The 17,005-nt window shown below is 39.6% G+C and overlaps 1 protein-coding gene across 1 annotated transcript in view; it reads right to left on the bottom strand.

Annotated features, from left to right (window-relative positions):
* The window catches only part of FSTL5 (follistatin like 5), a gene marked incomplete at its 3' end in the record, with an annotated part of 780,165 nt that overhangs the window by 698,183 nt on the left and 64,977 nt on the right, over positions 1-17,005 (bottom strand). Inside the window, exon 2 of the mRNA XM_004708783.2 lies at positions 1,297-1,438. Within this exon, the coding sequence (XP_004708840.2) occupies positions 1,297-1,422 (126 nt within the window). The remainder of the gene's footprint in view (positions 1-1,296; positions 1,439-17,005) is intronic.

The following is a 17,005-nucleotide window of genomic DNA, read 5'->3' as shown; positions in this document are numbered from 1 at the left end:
GTTTATTTGCTCATTTTCTTTATGGCTATCAAGTAAGCGTGCATAGCATGTATCACTAATTATATCTGAAGGAATTATACATAATATTTTAACAGTTGTGGAACTCTGATGGTGTAGTGGGTTAAGACCTGCTCTGCTAACAATATTCTAACAGTTATTTTTATATTATTAATTTGGATTTAACACATATATCATATAATTACATATCTCAATCACATCGAGTAAAATTGTACAATTGCTACCACCATCAGGTTCCAAACATTCTTTTCCTTCCTGGACTCCTTGACATCGTCTCTCTTTACCCACCGCCACCACTGGAAACAATGCCACCTGAATTAAATCGCTTGCGAATGAAAGACAACAACACATTCAAAAGCTTAGCCTCGTGTCTGATACGAAGTAACTGGTAGCTATTTAATCAAATGTTGTAATTTTATGAAGGAAACAGCAAAATATATACAATGAAAATGCTAATACTATGTCTTGATTGTAAGTAAAGAAAAAATACTTCATTAGTGTCTATTTATTTATTTCAAAGTATACCTTTAAAGGCAGGTATCAAAATGAAGTTTTGCAATAGCTACTCTATTTAATTTTATTTTTCACTTCTTTGACAGTTATAATTTATCATAAATTTTATTTGATTAAGAAATTATCTTACTGATAACAATGAAGCATCATTAGAGCATTAGTATTAATGATTATACATATTTCATTTCTATGATTGACATATATTTTACCTGGATGTCACTTTATTCTGAAATTGGGAATATGTAACATAAGAAATGGAGTCCTCACCCAACATTATGCCGTTCAATCATACATCACACAATCCAATATACTGTAATTTTTGATGAAAATAAAATAACTCGTGATTACAAAGAAAAGTACTCCTCCTTTGTCAACTCTTCTCCATCTTAATTGTGTTTTAATCTTCATAATAAGGTATAAAATAATGGTTTCTTATCTAAAATATGCTAAACATAAGATTAATACGGAAATAGTTATAGGTGTCGTGTCACATAGATTTTAACATAGTTATGTATTTGTATAAATCCGTATTATTATTCATTTTAACTTTATAGATTTACTTTATAAATGGGCCATATTTTTCTTTGCTAAAAATCTCCAAAAGGACACTATTTGGCATTTTAAAGTGTATAATTATCCTTGAAATGCACCTACTGAAATATGTGCTCCTAAGTTCATAGCAAATTATAAAATCTAAGCTAAATCAGAAAATATGAACTAAATTCATAGTATGCATTTTGAGCAGATTGAGAATGTCGACGGTACCTTGTGTCTCAATCTCATCAGCGGCTGATAGGACTTAGGACCATATGCTGCTTCTTCGTACGGCCTTCCTTCTGATTCCAGAAAAATGAATCCAAGGACCAACGCAGCTGACCAGCACTGAAACATCCTGGTGGCGGTCAACCTGTCAAAATAAAAGTTGCAAATGTTCAGAGAGAATTTGTTATATGTGGACAAAAGTTACCAAGAGAGCTTCAACAGCACATCAAAACCTCCATAGATTCCATTAAATATTTTTACTGATTGGTAAGGGAAGTGGTGCAGTAGTGACACATTGGGCTGCTAGACCAGGATTAGCAGTTGGAAACCAACAACATGCTCTGCAAGAGAGAGAGAGAGAGAGAGAGAGAGAAAAGAGGCTTTCAACTCCCATCAAGAGTCAGCGTCTCCAAACCCCCGGGCAGGTCTACCGGCCCCCATGGGTGCCTGGAGTAGGAATTGACTCAATGGCAGTGTCGGGATAAAAGGCGTCTCAAATACCAACTACTCAAATATCACCCTTGAAAATACAAAAATGTGTCCTCCATTCAGACAAAGGAAGTCATAAAAATGATCGAGGAAAAATATAAAAACAGGTTGAGAAACAGTGGGAGAAAGGGGTAACTGTTGGCAAGAATTGACGTATTAACCCCCTGCCCAGGGGGATGAACAACAGAAAGATGGGTGAAGAGAGACAGCAGACAGTGCAAAATAGGTAAACAATAATCAGTTAAAATGTATCAAGGGGTCATGAGGGTTGCAGTGTGTGGGAGGGAGGGAAAAAAGAACTGATACCAAGGGCTCAAGTAGAAAGAAATGTTTTGAAAATGATGATGGCAACATATGTACAAAATGTTTGATACAATTGATGCATGGATTATTACAAAAGCGGTGAAAGCCCCCAATAAAAGGATTTATTTTAAAAATTGAAAGAAAAAAATATATAATTAAAACATAGATAATTCTGTAAGCATCAAGAACAAATATAATGATCCAAATATTTATTTATATAACTTGAACTCTTACAATGCAGTTAATAAATTTAGTTAATCAAAATATAGACATTATAAGTCTCGGATAAAGATTAAGAAGAAATGAACAAAATAGTCTTTCAGGTAGAGACTGAGCAGGTTGAAATACAATAGAATGCCATTGTATAAGAAGTAAAAGTCTTACAATGTTTGTACTTGTTCTATGTTTGGGAATACCACAGAAGTTGCAAATTAGCATAAATTTAGTTTCGTATAAATACTACCATCTTCAAAGCAAATAAATCTATTCTTTCATTTCAGCTATATCCACTTTAGCAATGTCACCCACAAAACCCCTTCCCTCCTGTAAAAATAGTTTGTAGTTGTTGTTTAGCATTGTTTTGTTCCTTTAATTCTATTCTGTCTAAACCCATCACTACATCTGTTTTCTTGAGAGCCTTATTAATCAAATTATTTACCATGCGCTTTGGTGTATTTTAAAGTACCACTCAAATGTTTTCTTCCATCCTTAAAGATGTGATAGACATGTTTAAAAATAATCTTCCTTTCCTCCACTTTTGGGACAGAAGAAAGAGTTGTACACCTCCATTTATCCATTGTGTCATATTACAATATACTTAGCCATGCTTCTGCTCCCAACACTCTATGCAAAGCCACTTTTAGCATGAACACAGATAACCAGTCACAACCTCCACTGGGCAGTCGGAATCTTTCTTGCTGGATATGAGTTGGCCATTTCTCTCTTTAAAAAAGAGTGCTAACTGTACATTGAATATATGAAACATCTCTTATTTCTACAAAATCTCTAACTGCATTGAATTGATATTTTAGGCTTATTCCCCATTTCCTAATATGATACATAATTATGGTAGTTTATCAAATCTCATTGCTAGCCACTTAGGACACCATGCATTCAGCCCAGACATATTTTATGGTCTTATTTATGCATACTTCTTTCCTTCCAAGCTCCATAATGGTAGAACTAGCTTACTCAACAGGTATAACTTGACTAGCCAGAAGCCTGCCCTTACATACTCCATACTCATACTTCCAAATAAAGCCATGTTGGATCAGATTTCATCCATCCATTTTTCCTAAGTCAGAAATGAAGGAGAAATGTTTTATCTTTCTCTTATCTCTTACATATTAGATGCTTAGTTAAAATTATTTTAATTCTACCCGCTAGATATCATATAGTATTAATTCTTCCTCAAGTCTACTGCACCATGTGAATTCAAGCTATGTACACCCCTTCTCCCTGAACCCTCCCGTCCCCTCCTATTGATCTTCACATGTGTTGTTCACCTGCCTTCATTCCCCTCTCCTCAACACAGCCCGGTTCTCTCCAATCCAAACACACTGATACCACTGCCTTTTAAAATAATCTTGGCAAAAGAAATAAAATAAAATAAAAATAATAATCTTACCATCTTCACTCTTATCATGAAGCAGAATACTGAAGAGATTCGGCGGGGCCCTTGAGTTCCCACAAAGTTAGGGTTCATGTATTTCTCTCGTTATCTGTAATAATCCAGTGCTTTCCAGGCACAATGACCTTTTTCAACTCCTTGAAGTTACTTTGCTCATTTTTTCTCTAAGACCTCTGTCAGTTTTTGTGTTGAAATATTTTAGAAATCACCAAAGACTTATCTATCAAAACTACCTTGAGAATTCCTTACAATAATACTAAGCTGGAGTTATGTTTTCATTTATTATATACTCTCACATTTCAGTTTTCTTTCCTTTCAAAGCATCTCTGTAATGGTATACTGGTCAAACCCCACCAAACTAAGCTCCCGGCTATCAAGTTTAAGTGGGCGCGCAGCGACCCTACAGACGGGGAAAACCCGCCCCTTCCGGTTTCTGAGACTGGAACTCTACGTGGAAGTAGAGACATCTTTCCTGCGCGGTGCGGCTTATTCTTCTGAACTGCTTACCTCAAGGTTAGCAGCCCAACATGTAACAACTACACCAATTGGGCTCTTTTATATACTACCTGCATGATTATTTGAATAATATTGGCTTCTCTAGTAGACTAAAATTTGTCTTCTCCTACTGAATGGATGAACAGAGGAATTGGGTTATTATTATGAATAATTTTACTACAATATCACCTCTTAATTTTTTTTCTGACATCTACTACACAGCCATTAAATGATGGCCTAAAAGGATGACATCTCACAGTCAAGGCCAACCGAAAGATCGTATTTACCTTTCTTCTGAGAGTGCTGTGTGCACTTCCAATTTCGACGATTGCTGTACAACATCTGAAAACTAAATATTTTCCTTTGCAATCCATCCCTTTTCTGTCACTTTGATGTATAGTCTAATCCTTCTCCCAGAAGCTAATGTTTGTTCATAAGACAACTGGATGGAATATTTTAGATCCAAGATAATGCCCAAGAATAAATCAAACCAAATCAACCAGGGAAGAGAGATTTTCCACGGGACTCCAAGTATTTTTGCTCCCTCTGTTTCCAGCCAGGGGAGTAAGAGAAGAGAAAGGCAAAAAGATATGGCCTATTGTGCCTCTGGGTAAAGATGGGGTCCTGGATTCCTAGAAGTGCTCATTAAAAGACTCTTTCTCTTCCCCTCTCTCTCTGTGTGTGTTTATATACTGAATTCTGCATGAGTACTAATTTTTCATCCACTATAAAAACAATGTTAATATATTTTAAATAAGGGACTGAATACCTCACAGTTCTGGGATGAATTTGTTCTCAGAGATTGATCCAAATCAACTTTATCCTTGAGTATTTCTCTGTCAAACACACACACACACACACACACACACACACAAAATCTCATTGCAATTGAATCAACTCCGATGAAATATTTGCCTTATGTTCATGAAATGTTGTTACAAATCAGACAATGTTTGTGAGGGAGCTTTAAAAAGTTGTAGGAAATGGAAGTAAAGGTGATCATTTTTTCCCTCTTGTGTATCTTCAGTGCAATATATGCAAGGTAATCTGTACTGTGTTTATCCTAGATTATCAACAACAATGTTAAATTTTTTCATTGATAGCTGTGGTTTTCACCAGGAGCCCTGGCAGCATAGTGGTTACACATTGTGCTATTAACCACAAGCTCAGCAGTTCAAAATCACTGGCTGCTCTATGAGAGAAAGGTAAGACTTCCCACCCTCCTGAAGAGTTACGGTCTTGGAAACTCAGAGGCAATTCTACCCTGATGTATATAGTCTCTATGGGTCAGAATCAGCTTGATGTCAGAGATTTTTTGAGTAACGGCTTTCAAGTCTAAAATCTAATAATAATTACAAATTATACGGATATGTACACACACACACACACACACACACACACACACACGGTGGTACAGTGGGTTGTGTAGTGCTGCTGAGATGTTGGCCATTCAGACATAGATGCCTGCCTCTGTAAAGATTCATTGCCTCTTAAACTCTATCGAACAATTTTACCCCACTCTAAATGCTCTGCATGAGTCAAAATTGACTCATTTAGCAGTGGTGTACTTAATACATGTCTATATCTATTATATGTAGAGCCTAGGGGGCATAGCAGTTATGCCTCGGGCTGCTATCCTCGAGGTTGGCAGTTTGAGAAGAAATATAATAAATATAAATAAGAAAAATAATTCAATCCAATCCAAGTATGTAGCTTTCAAATAGCAACCTAACCAAAAATAAAGTCCCTTCTCAAAGGGCTCATCCCACTTAACTTCATCCATAGGATTCACATGTATCATTTCTGTATCTTTAAAAGTTTGCTCAACCACAGAAGGTGTTCTGGAAACTGCTGTAAATCAGCAGTAATCGATCTCATGATATTCTGATTCGTGATCTCAGTTTCTCAGTACAGTCACCTCTGACAGCCTGTTAGGTTTTCATAATTAATTGGCAGTTTGTTGACAGCTCAGTAAGAACACTGAAAATCAGGAGTCTAAAACAAACCTGCTGGAACAGATGGTGTAATAATGATCTTGTGACTTTTCTTGTAACCTCACATTAGATGGAAGCATTAGAAAACAACCTCATTTTTAGCTTAAACACAATGCTTGTATAAGTAAAAATTATCAGCCTAATGTGGTTTAACAAAATCAAATTTAAAAATTAGTGAGGAGAGTGGACAGGAAGTTTTTATCCTAAAGTATAATTTTCTGTGAATCAAATTATTTTTTTAACATATGGCCTAAAAGTCCATGCTGCTTATGAAAGTAGGACGTAGAGTAGTTATGATGTTTAGTAGATTCAAATATACCATTTTATATGTTTCCATACTCTATAATCTCACTTCTAATTGCTTAGGAAAACAACTAGAAAGAGTTCAAGTGTTGCTTTAAGAATAAATGCAGCATCTGAGAAAGGGAAAGAAACAATAGTAGCATCATATGATTGAGGAAAACATGTCAAGATGGGCAGATTTTGATTATTATCAGACGCTGAAGACAAGCACCTAGAGAGCACATATGGAGTGCCCTCACTGCCTCTCACTCCCTCTTCGAAAAGTTCTCTAGGTCTTTCGAGATATAGCTCTAATCCTTAATCCTTACAGACGTCCATAGCTTTTCCCTCGCTCTGTATGCATTTTGTCCTTCGCTCATACCCGGGCTACAACCAGACAAGATGCCATGGAAGAAACTCCATGAAACAAATCCAACTCTGCACTAGGAACTTCCTTAACACCCACCGATCATTCTTTGCCATGGCTGAAACAAGGCAGCTGCCCACATCAGTGTGTCCTTTTAATTTCTGGCATCTGATAATTCTATGAGACAGGGAAAACGGCTTCTCCATGACCTTGTGCCATACCGGGTGACCTGAGAAAAATCAATGACCACATTGGGAGACCATCTATAGGAAGGAATTGATGACCCTTTATACTCCAGCAGTTATGCCAGCTGGTTCACTTCTGAGGATTTATCATGCTGGAAAGTTATGGGAAGAAAGGTCAGAGAAAAAAATCAGCAGTACTTTTCTGAAATCCCTTCTTGCAGCTCTAATACAGATGTTACATAAGCATTGAGCTACGGGATCCTGACGTTCTGCAAAGGGTTATGAGCAGCAGAGACCGGTTTGGGATCCTCAGCATGTATTAATCATGTGTTCTAGGTAAAAACCAGAAGAGGGTATGATTAGAGCGAAGACATGCAAAGGCTCTGGTTTAAAGAAAAGTGTCTTTGGACAAGCCTCCCTTTGAATGGCTTTGCTCAGGTAAACCGAGAGAAGCCCAGAGTATCCGCTAGTGTCCATCACGGCAGCTCTGTGGCAACCTAGAGATTCACATTCGCCGCACATGTACGGCTTTGAACTCTGGGGCTGCGTCCTCAGCTAACACTCCTCTTACGAGAATACAATGTTTCCGTGCATTCATTCTTTCTATAAATATTAGATTCTCCCTTAAGATAATCAGGGTCACTCTGTCTCAGTGGTAGACTCTCTCATAATTACCACAGGTTCAGATACCCATTTATCAAAGAAAATCAGATGAATCACTGCTTTCCCTGTAGTAGAACCACAGAGGGACCAGGAACCTGGAAAATAAAACAAACAAAACAAGAAAACAATAAAAATCAGCAGCTATAGCCACGTAGGTCCTCTGATGCTCTAAGAGCTTACACACTGAGCTGCTAGGCCCAAGGTTGGTGGTTGAAACACAACATTCCCCAGGAGGAAGAAGGATGAAGCTGTCTGCTTCAGTAATGATGGTTTTTTAAATATCAGAAACCTAAAGGGGTAGTTCTAACTCTGTCCTGCTGGCTGGCAATGAGGCACAATCGATCCCATGGCAGCGGGTGTGGCTTTTTGCTCGGTTGACTCACATTGGAATGGTATATTAGGGTATTTAACCCTCCTGGAAGTTATTACTGCTTATATTCAACTAGCACACAAAGTCGTCAATAGAAATTAAGTGTCAAATTTACAAACTAGTTATTGCCACAACTAATACCTGAAGCCAAAGCTGACCTTCATCACATTTGACTGTAAATATTACATAATTCTGTTTCTAAGACACCAAGCTGATGTAGTTATAAAGATACATCCTGTACAATAGGCAGCCAAAGTTAAAATCAGAATAATGGTAAATCACGAATCTTATTGGAAGAGAGAGTCTTTCAATCTTATTCACTAAAGATAAAGTGAAGATAAAAAATGAATAAGAACCATTGGCTGTGTGATGTGGATGCCTTTCAGAAATACATATATGAGTAAATATGGTAATTATTCAGTTCTGAATTCAAGATCTTATTCATTCATAAAGTGTGTCCAAAAGCGTAAATGCATTCTGTTATATTACAATTTTACATATTAACTGAACTTGTTCGTAGTATGTGGGATATACTTGACTAAATAAAATTATTTTTATTATTATTAAATACTTTTATTGGGGGCTCTTACACCTCTTTATCACAATCCACACATTCATCCAGTGTGTCAAGCACATTTGCACATATACTGCCATCATCATTTTCAAAGCATTCTCTTCCCACTTGAACCCCTGACATCAGCTCCCCGTTAGAAAATTATTTATAATGGCTATCAACACCATTGAGTCAGTTCTGACTCACGGTGACCCTACAGGACAGAATGTACCTGCTGCTTTGTGTTTCTGAGAGTGTAAATCCTTAAGGAAGCACACAGCATCATCTCTCCAGCAGAGCGTTTGCTGAGTTCAAACTGCTGACCTTGCAGTTAGCAGACCGATGGGCAACTCCTTACATCACTGGGACTCCTTTTTTAAGGGTCATGTAATAAGAACTAGGACCCCTAATGTTAGCTCACTTTCACAAAAAGCAATGAAAAAGTAGCAGGGCAGCAGAAAAAAAAAAGATTCTGACAAGATGGATTAATGCAGTGGCTGGAGGGACAGCTCAAACAGTGAGGACAACACAGGACCGGGCAGAGTTTCGTTCGGTTGTGCATAGGGTCGATACGAGTTAGAACTAACTCTACAACACCCTCCCACTGCAACACAAAAAGCAGGGAAGTCTAGTGCAATGATATCCGCCCCCCCACCCCTAAGTTTGCACAAACGAAACCTTTTAGATTATGGCGCCGGGGATAATTCATGTATAATCATACGTAAATGTAGAATCAGTGCAAACCCAATTCCTCTGAGACAGAAGTCCAATACATCCTAGATTTCTTCATTCTCCCTGAGGCTACACCACACCACCGCAGGCACCTGGGTAACTCTTACTCCCAACAGCACTCCCCTTTCCCTTTGGGGTTCTGCACTTCAACCCAACACCTTCACAATGGAATTCGTTAGGAAGGAAATAACTGGGGACAACTGGGAATCAAGACCAACAGGTGAGAACTCAGGATCAGGATGAGCAGCCCTGTAGGCAGTCTCCCTTACCCAAGGAAGAGCCGCTCTCACAGATGCTAACCCCAGGCAGGCCTCCTACTGGCTCTGCTTTCTGGAAGAAGCCCCCTCTAGTTCTGTTTTCTCAGTCCTGCCATTGTGCCCACTCTAGGCCTTGTGCCTAGTTCAGGGAACCTTCTTTGACTCAAGTTATAGCTCATTTAGAAGGTCCCCTGCCACTTCTTTCTCATTGCTTACTCTCGAGCTTGTGTCTGCTTCTGTGCGGGGCTTCCCTTCCTGTTTTGTCAGAAAAACATTCCGTACAGCTCACAGCATATACACACAACCCTTTGTCATTTTAAGGCATGGCCCTTGGAGCTGGGCCACAAGATAATTAATCACCTCTTGGTGAGCCACCGGCAATTAATTTGCAATGCAGTCAATTTAAAGAAAGGGGAAAAAAAAAAAAAAACCTCCTGCCATCAAGCTGCTTCTGGCTCCCAGTGACTGCGGTAAGTAGCTATGTCAAGCAGACGCTTCTAGGGAAGAGTTCAATTTTTCAATCAAGTGATAGCCTAATAACGCCTCCTTCGGGTTGTGGCCTTTTGTATAAGAGCAAGACTGAACAGAGGCTAGTCCTCTGCCACTCCAACTTGCTCTTCACTGGGACTGTGAGTGACCCCACGAGGGCAGCCCAACCATGACAGATGTTGGCTCCCTCCCATGCTTCCACCGACCTTAGAGCCACATGACATTGCGCTCACTGGCCTGTGAGATCCCTGCTCCCGGCTTCCACGTCTTGACATCCTTGGCCTGCAGCTGTGTGAATCTAAAGAGGATCCCAGCTGGCATTGAACCTACGGATTTCAGTTGAACTGTGCTGGGATACCTTCTTGATGTAAAGTTGCTTCCTGATAGAAAGCGATTTCTCATACATAGGTGAGCGTCACTACTTTGTTTCTGTAAAAAACCTAGCTTCCATAGCAACCCTATGAGACAGCATAGAACTTTCCTGATTGGGATTTCTGAGGCTATGTATCTTTATGGTTTCTGCTGTGAGTTTCAACTGCTGACCTTGTGGTTAGAAGCAGAGTAGGCTATTGTCACCTCTTGTGGATCGTTTTTGTTGTCTACTAGCCGTGAGGTGCCTGGCAGTGCGTTCTGTCGACACTCCTGTGTACAATAGAGGCAGACTGAGCCTGCTCCAGAGCCATCCCCACAAGCACTGTTGTACCAGGGGACTTCCAAGCATTCGTGAAAAAGTAGAATTAAATAATGTAATCTTTCCGTGACATTCCTCAAGTCCTGGCGGACATGAATCCGTTCCTGCAGGCACTAAGTCATTGTATCACATTGAATGTCCTCCTCTTTTCCACTAGCCTCTGTCTTCCCAAGAAGAATGCCCTCTTTAAGAAACTGATCCTTCCTAATACCACGTTCACAGTAAGTGAGTTGAAGTCTTATCCTTCTAGGTTCTAAAGAACTTTGGCTGTACTTACTCCGACAGATTCACTTTCTGGAAGTCCATGTTATAGGAATCAATTCTTTTCCAATCTTCCCTATTTCTTGTCCAGATTTCACATGCATATGAAGCCACTGAAAACCGCTTTCCTTAGCTCAGGTGCACGCGAGTCCTCAAAATGAAATCCTGGCACCTTAACATTTCAAAATGATCTTTGGAGCATATTTGTACATTGCAATATGGCCTTTGATTTCTTGACTGCTGCTTCCATAAACATTGATTACGAGTATAATTAAAAGAAAACACTAACAATTTCAATTGATTCTGCACTTATTATGACATTTCTTTACTGATCCATTTGCAATGATCTTAAGGTAACGTAAATACGCTGAGTGTAATCCATATTGAAAGGTGTGGCCTTTGCATTTCGTCAGTAGTGTTTTAAGTGTCCCTTCCTTTCAGCAGACACGTTGTCATCTACGAAGCACAAGTTCTCCAATGCTGATGACACGCTCATCTTCACACAGCTCAGCCTGATTATTGCTCAGCAAAAAATTGAATACATATGGTAAGAGAAGGCAATGCTACCATCCCTTTTTCTCAATTCCAATCACTCAGTATCCCTTCATTCTATTCAAACCATTACCTCTTGCTCTCTGCACAGGTTCCACATGATCACAAGTAAGCGGTCTGGAATTCCCAGGCTTCACAATACTACCCATAGTTTGCCAAGAACCATTCAGTAAAATACCTTTTCAATATAACTTGCTTCCAACCAAAGTTCATCTGACATTATTCATATTCAATCCACCACCTCTACTGAATCTGGCTCCAAAATGTTGGCCTTCCCCCTATGGTGTACATTTTACAAATTATTTTCAGAAAAAATTTACTTGTATGTGATACCTTGATATTATTCTATAATTTCAGCATTCTGATGTATCACCTTTCTTTGGAAGGGAGACAAAAATATGAATCTCTTTTTATTATATATATCATGTTAACTAGCTTTTTAAATTTGACACAATATCTCTAAGTCACTATACATCAAAATGTATTTGATGGCAATGATTCTTTTTGTTGTTTTTTGCTTTATAATAACAAATGTGAGGTCATAATGGCCAATACGAGTCATTTTCAGCTCACTAATGTCTAGGATAGCAAGCATCAAGCATTCCACTTCACGTTTGACTACGTACAATTTTCCTTCTTATTTAATACATTCCATGTTACAATTACTAATGAAGGTGTGCAGTGATTTCTTCTCCTTGAGTTGTGTCATCTCAGCTAATCAAAGTCCCCAAAGCTTTACTCTACCCACATCATAAAGGAGACTCTCCTTTTGAAGAGGTAGTTTTTTCCCAGTAGTATTTTGAGCTTTTTCCAACCTAAGGGACTCATCTTCCACCTGTACACCAGACAATAGTCAGTTTCCAGATTTTCACTAACTCCATCCCCTCCCACCTCCCACTTTCCTGCAGATACAGAGCTCTAGAATTTTCTTTCTATACTGTCTTATCACGGGAGCTTTCCTGATGCCTGATATCACAGGTGACCTTACTAGTATTTGAAATAGCACCATCGCTGCATCTCACCAACTACCACCCAAACTCCAGCAATACAAAAGCCACCACAGTATGACAAAATGACAGACAAAACGCATAGTTCATAGTCATGCCATTTGCATAGCTAATTGACCACCCCCTGCGTGATGTATATCAATCCTATTGTAGCTTACAAGGCAAGAGCAGAAAAAAATAGTACACAAAATTTGTTTTCAAATTTCCCAAGAAACGTCACTCGACCTGGAAAAAAGGGACACAGCTGCGGGAGTAGAGCAAGTAATTCCTCAGGACTTGAGGACAAAATTCCTCTCGGGATTTCCCAAAGACCCCAGGAAATGGTGACATAAGGGAGCTCACTGCATGACACCGACACCGGTCAGCTTCCTCTGTCAGCAGCCAGCTGCATTTGAAGTTCAAATGAGAAACTACAGAAAGATAAAATATACGCATTGCCATTTTCTAGGACTTGAATGTGTATAACAATTTAAGTTTGCATTCGGAAAATAATAGTCATGCTGAATTCTATTTAATGAAATTAAACAAACCCTATCAACACAATTCTCAAAAACATTTAAGAACATGAAGTTTTTTGTAAAGCCTTTTTGCTATACAATACTGTGCTTTCCATTTTATTAACTTTTCCAGTGCATAAAACATTTTAAAAAGTAAAACAATTATGAAAATGTATATGACTGAATGCACATTAGAGGCTTAGTTTAACCCCTCTCTCTTTCTATAGGAGAAAACTGAAAGCCAGAAAGTTTCATGGGAGTGACTACAGTAAAAGTAGAAGGGGGTTTAGAATCCTGAATCCCAGAATAGTGTCTTTTGTACAACAAGTCATATCTTTCTTTCAATGTGGAAAGAAAACCACACATGCATAGTCACAGTGGTGTCTAAGAGACTGTTTCCAAGCTGCATCTGTGTGAGTCTCAACTATCTCCTAGTGGTGATTCACCCCAAGTTTCAAACACTAACTGAAATGGCATCTACAGAATTGTATGTACAATTTTTAGAATACATGTTGTTTTCCGCACTTGTTTCTTCACACTGTTCCTCAATTGGAAGCTAATTAAATATAGCACAGTATTTTTTCGTTGCTCAAACAAATAACTGAACACACTGGCATCAAGTCGATTCTGACTCGGGTGGTGGCCCGTCACACCTTTGGGTTTTTCAGACTGTAAACCTTCACAAGAGCAGCTCCTTCATTTTCCCTGCTGAACGGACACTTAACTCTCAATGTATAAGCCACTATCCGCCGGGGCCTCTCTGCAAATTATAAAATGGAAAATAAGGGACACTATGTATAGTTAACCTAATCAAATGATTTATTTAAATCATATACCCATACATGTAAGTTGAAATTTCCAACAGAACACACAAAGGCCTCAAATTTAAGGGGAACATTTGATTCATACTTGATCATTTTTGTCTTTTAAATAAGGCTGTATATAAATTTATATTCCAACATATTTGTGATTTAATAGTCAAAATGGTATTATTTATAGCTAAAATGAAATTAATTCCATTTTTTATGATGCTATACAGGAAAAGTCCAAAAATCCTGCTGCCACAGAGTCGATTCTGACTCAGGGTGATCCCGTCGCACACGTGGAGCTGCTCCCTGTGACGCCAGGGCTGCCAGTGCTCCGCGGCAAGAAACCACGCCTTCCTCCCAAGGGTGGAAACCAAGGCCACGTGGTTACTGTCACCACGTCTCCTTTGATGTGCGGTGGATAATATGAAAAAAAGAACATCATTCAGTGATATGTGGGTTATAGATAAGCATCTGGAATCTAATTCTCTTCATAATATATTTTATTATATATCTCATTATGTGCACACTATAAATGATCAATTTCAAACCTCGTTAAAATGTGAGTTCTTAACACTGTGTAAAATGACTGGTTAACTAAAAACCAAACAAATACACTCAACTGATCTTTGACAAGCAAGCAAAGGGAATTCTACAGAGAAAGGAACATCTTTTCAATAAGCGGTATTGAAAAACTAAGCACGATGAATTTTAAAAGAATAGTAGAGTTTTATGTCTCAGAACAAACTGTAAGATACAAAGTTAAAAAATGTCCCGAAGGTAACAGGAAAAAATACACAGATCCCTGGTTTGGGCAATAACTTTTTAGCTAAAATGCCAAAAGCAAGTTACTAAAACAAAGAATAAGTTAAATTTTACTAAAATTATAAACTTTTATCCTGAGGACATTAATAAGACAATGGCATGTTGTAGACTCCTTCAACACCAATCTCACTGCTATGGGGTCAGAGTCAGAGTGGCCTTAAGATTGGAGTAGAATAGAGTATAAATTCCCCTTTGTATCTCAGAGGTTGTAAACCTCTTTTTAACAGCTTCATTGGCACATAACCTACATCTACTGTGTTAGTCTGGGTCCTTTAGAGAAACAAATCCACAGCAACTCATGCATAAGAGAGACTTTTATATAAAGGTTAAGTGTGAGCCAAGAAAATATCCCAACCCAGTGCTAAGTCCAACATTAACTCATTAACCCATATGTCCAACACCAGTCCACAAAGTCCTCCTCCATCTCACAAAACAGACACAATAATGCCGACTGCAGGAGGAAAGCCAAGTCAGTGAACGTGTAAGCATCTGAGAGCTAGCAAGGGTCTCCACAGGGCTGCTCCAGCACCCAGGGCTGCATCTGGGCAGGCCCAAGTGGCTTCTCCTCAGGGACGTCCTGCAGGAAGTGAGCCCCGCCTGCTAAAGCAGAGAAATGGCCAAGGCAGCTTCACCCTGGTCCGACCATCACAAAGCAAGAGACCCAAGAATAGGAAGGCTCCCTGAGCCATTTATCCCTCTGCCCTTCAATTAATCCCACATGTGTTTATCGGCCAGGTTGGTACAATTAACTCAATCTACCTCTGGCCAACCTGACACCTGTACATCATTCTTTAGCTTCACAATTGCAATTAAGTAACAGCAACACCTTAACCCTATAATCCTGTGAATTTTTCCCCCACCTCTGAAAGTTTGTAAGCCAACCACTTCATGCCTTTATCTCCCGCAATTATGGGTATCCAATTTATATACTGCCCACTCAACCAGTGCTCTGAGAAGACAATCATTTTTCGACATGAAGAGTCTTTGTTCCAGTTGGAAACTTGTGAAGTCTGCATCCATAAGCAAAGTCAAATCCCGACAGGCCATCCATAAAGTCAGCAACAATATGCAACCAGTTCACAGGCTCAAAAGTCTCTACCTGGTCGGGTTCTGGTCAGCTCAATGTGGGCTGCCTCACTCAGCCTCCACAGGGTGCCCATTGTCGCCTTGCTTTTAGACCATGGGCTCTCACCAATACTCCACAAGCCTAGCCCCCTCATGCTAGGTCATGAACCTTAGACCAGTCAATCCACTCTCATCTGTTTCCCCCTGTAAACCAAGTCCACAGGTGTCAGTGGCCAAACTCAACCCATCCTTTATTGCTGCATTTCTCCCACTTCCACTCAAGTAGATCCAGGTGGACACCTAGCAAGCATTTAACCTGCTCACAGGCTCCTTTTAACATTCAGTCTCAGAGAGGAGTTTTCTTCATGGTTCTAGAATTTTTCCAGCTACTGACAAAGACTACTGGTTCCTTAGTATTCCAAAGCACTGGGTGGGGCATATATTTTCATAGCTTTTTTACAGATATGGCCTAAACCCATTTAAAGATCAAATTTTAATGACTGAAGCAAGTGGACTTACAAACTTTCTATTTTCCTACTTCCCATATTTTCCCCCAGAAAACCACCAAGTAAACAGTGTGGCTTTATCGGACCTCTGACTAGACAAGAGAAACTACCATGAGGGAGAGGTCAAACAAACATCTACTCTCCATCTTATGATTTGCTTCTCCAGTACCCCACTCCCAAGGTACCAAACTGTGTTAGTCTGGGTACTTTAGAGAAACAAATCCACAGCAACTCATGCATAAGAGAGACTTTTATATAAAGGTTAAGTGTGTGCCAAGAAAACATCCCAACCCAGCGCTGCCCAAGCCCACAAGTCCAACATTAACCCATTAACCCATATGTCCAACACCAGTCCACAAAGTCCTCCTCCATCTCACAAAACAGACACAAATTGATGCCTACTGTAGGAGGAAAGCCGAGTCAGTGAACGTGTCTGAGAGCTGGCAGGGGTCTCCACACGGCTGCTCCAGCACCCAGGGCTGCATCAGGGCAGGTCCATGCGGCTTCTTCTCAGGGACGGCCTGCAGGAAGTGAGCCCCGCCTGCTAAAGCAGGGAACTGACCAAGGCAGCTGCACCCTGGTCTGACCACCAGAAAGCAAGAAACCGGAGAACTCCAAAGGCGAGGCTCGCCGAGCTATTTATCCCTCTGCCCTTCAATTACCCCCACGTGTGTTTATCGGCCAGGTTGGCAA

This window comes from Echinops telfairi, unplaced genomic scaffold, assembly GCF_000313985.2.
Source record: "Echinops telfairi isolate 266 unplaced genomic scaffold, ASM31398v2 ScPeMD7_5868;HRSCAF=6743_0, whole genome shotgun sequence".
Lineage (NCBI taxonomy): Eukaryota > Metazoa > Chordata > Mammalia > Afrosoricida > Tenrecidae > Echinops > Echinops telfairi.
This window is presented reverse-complemented; position numbering and strand designations above follow the sequence as displayed.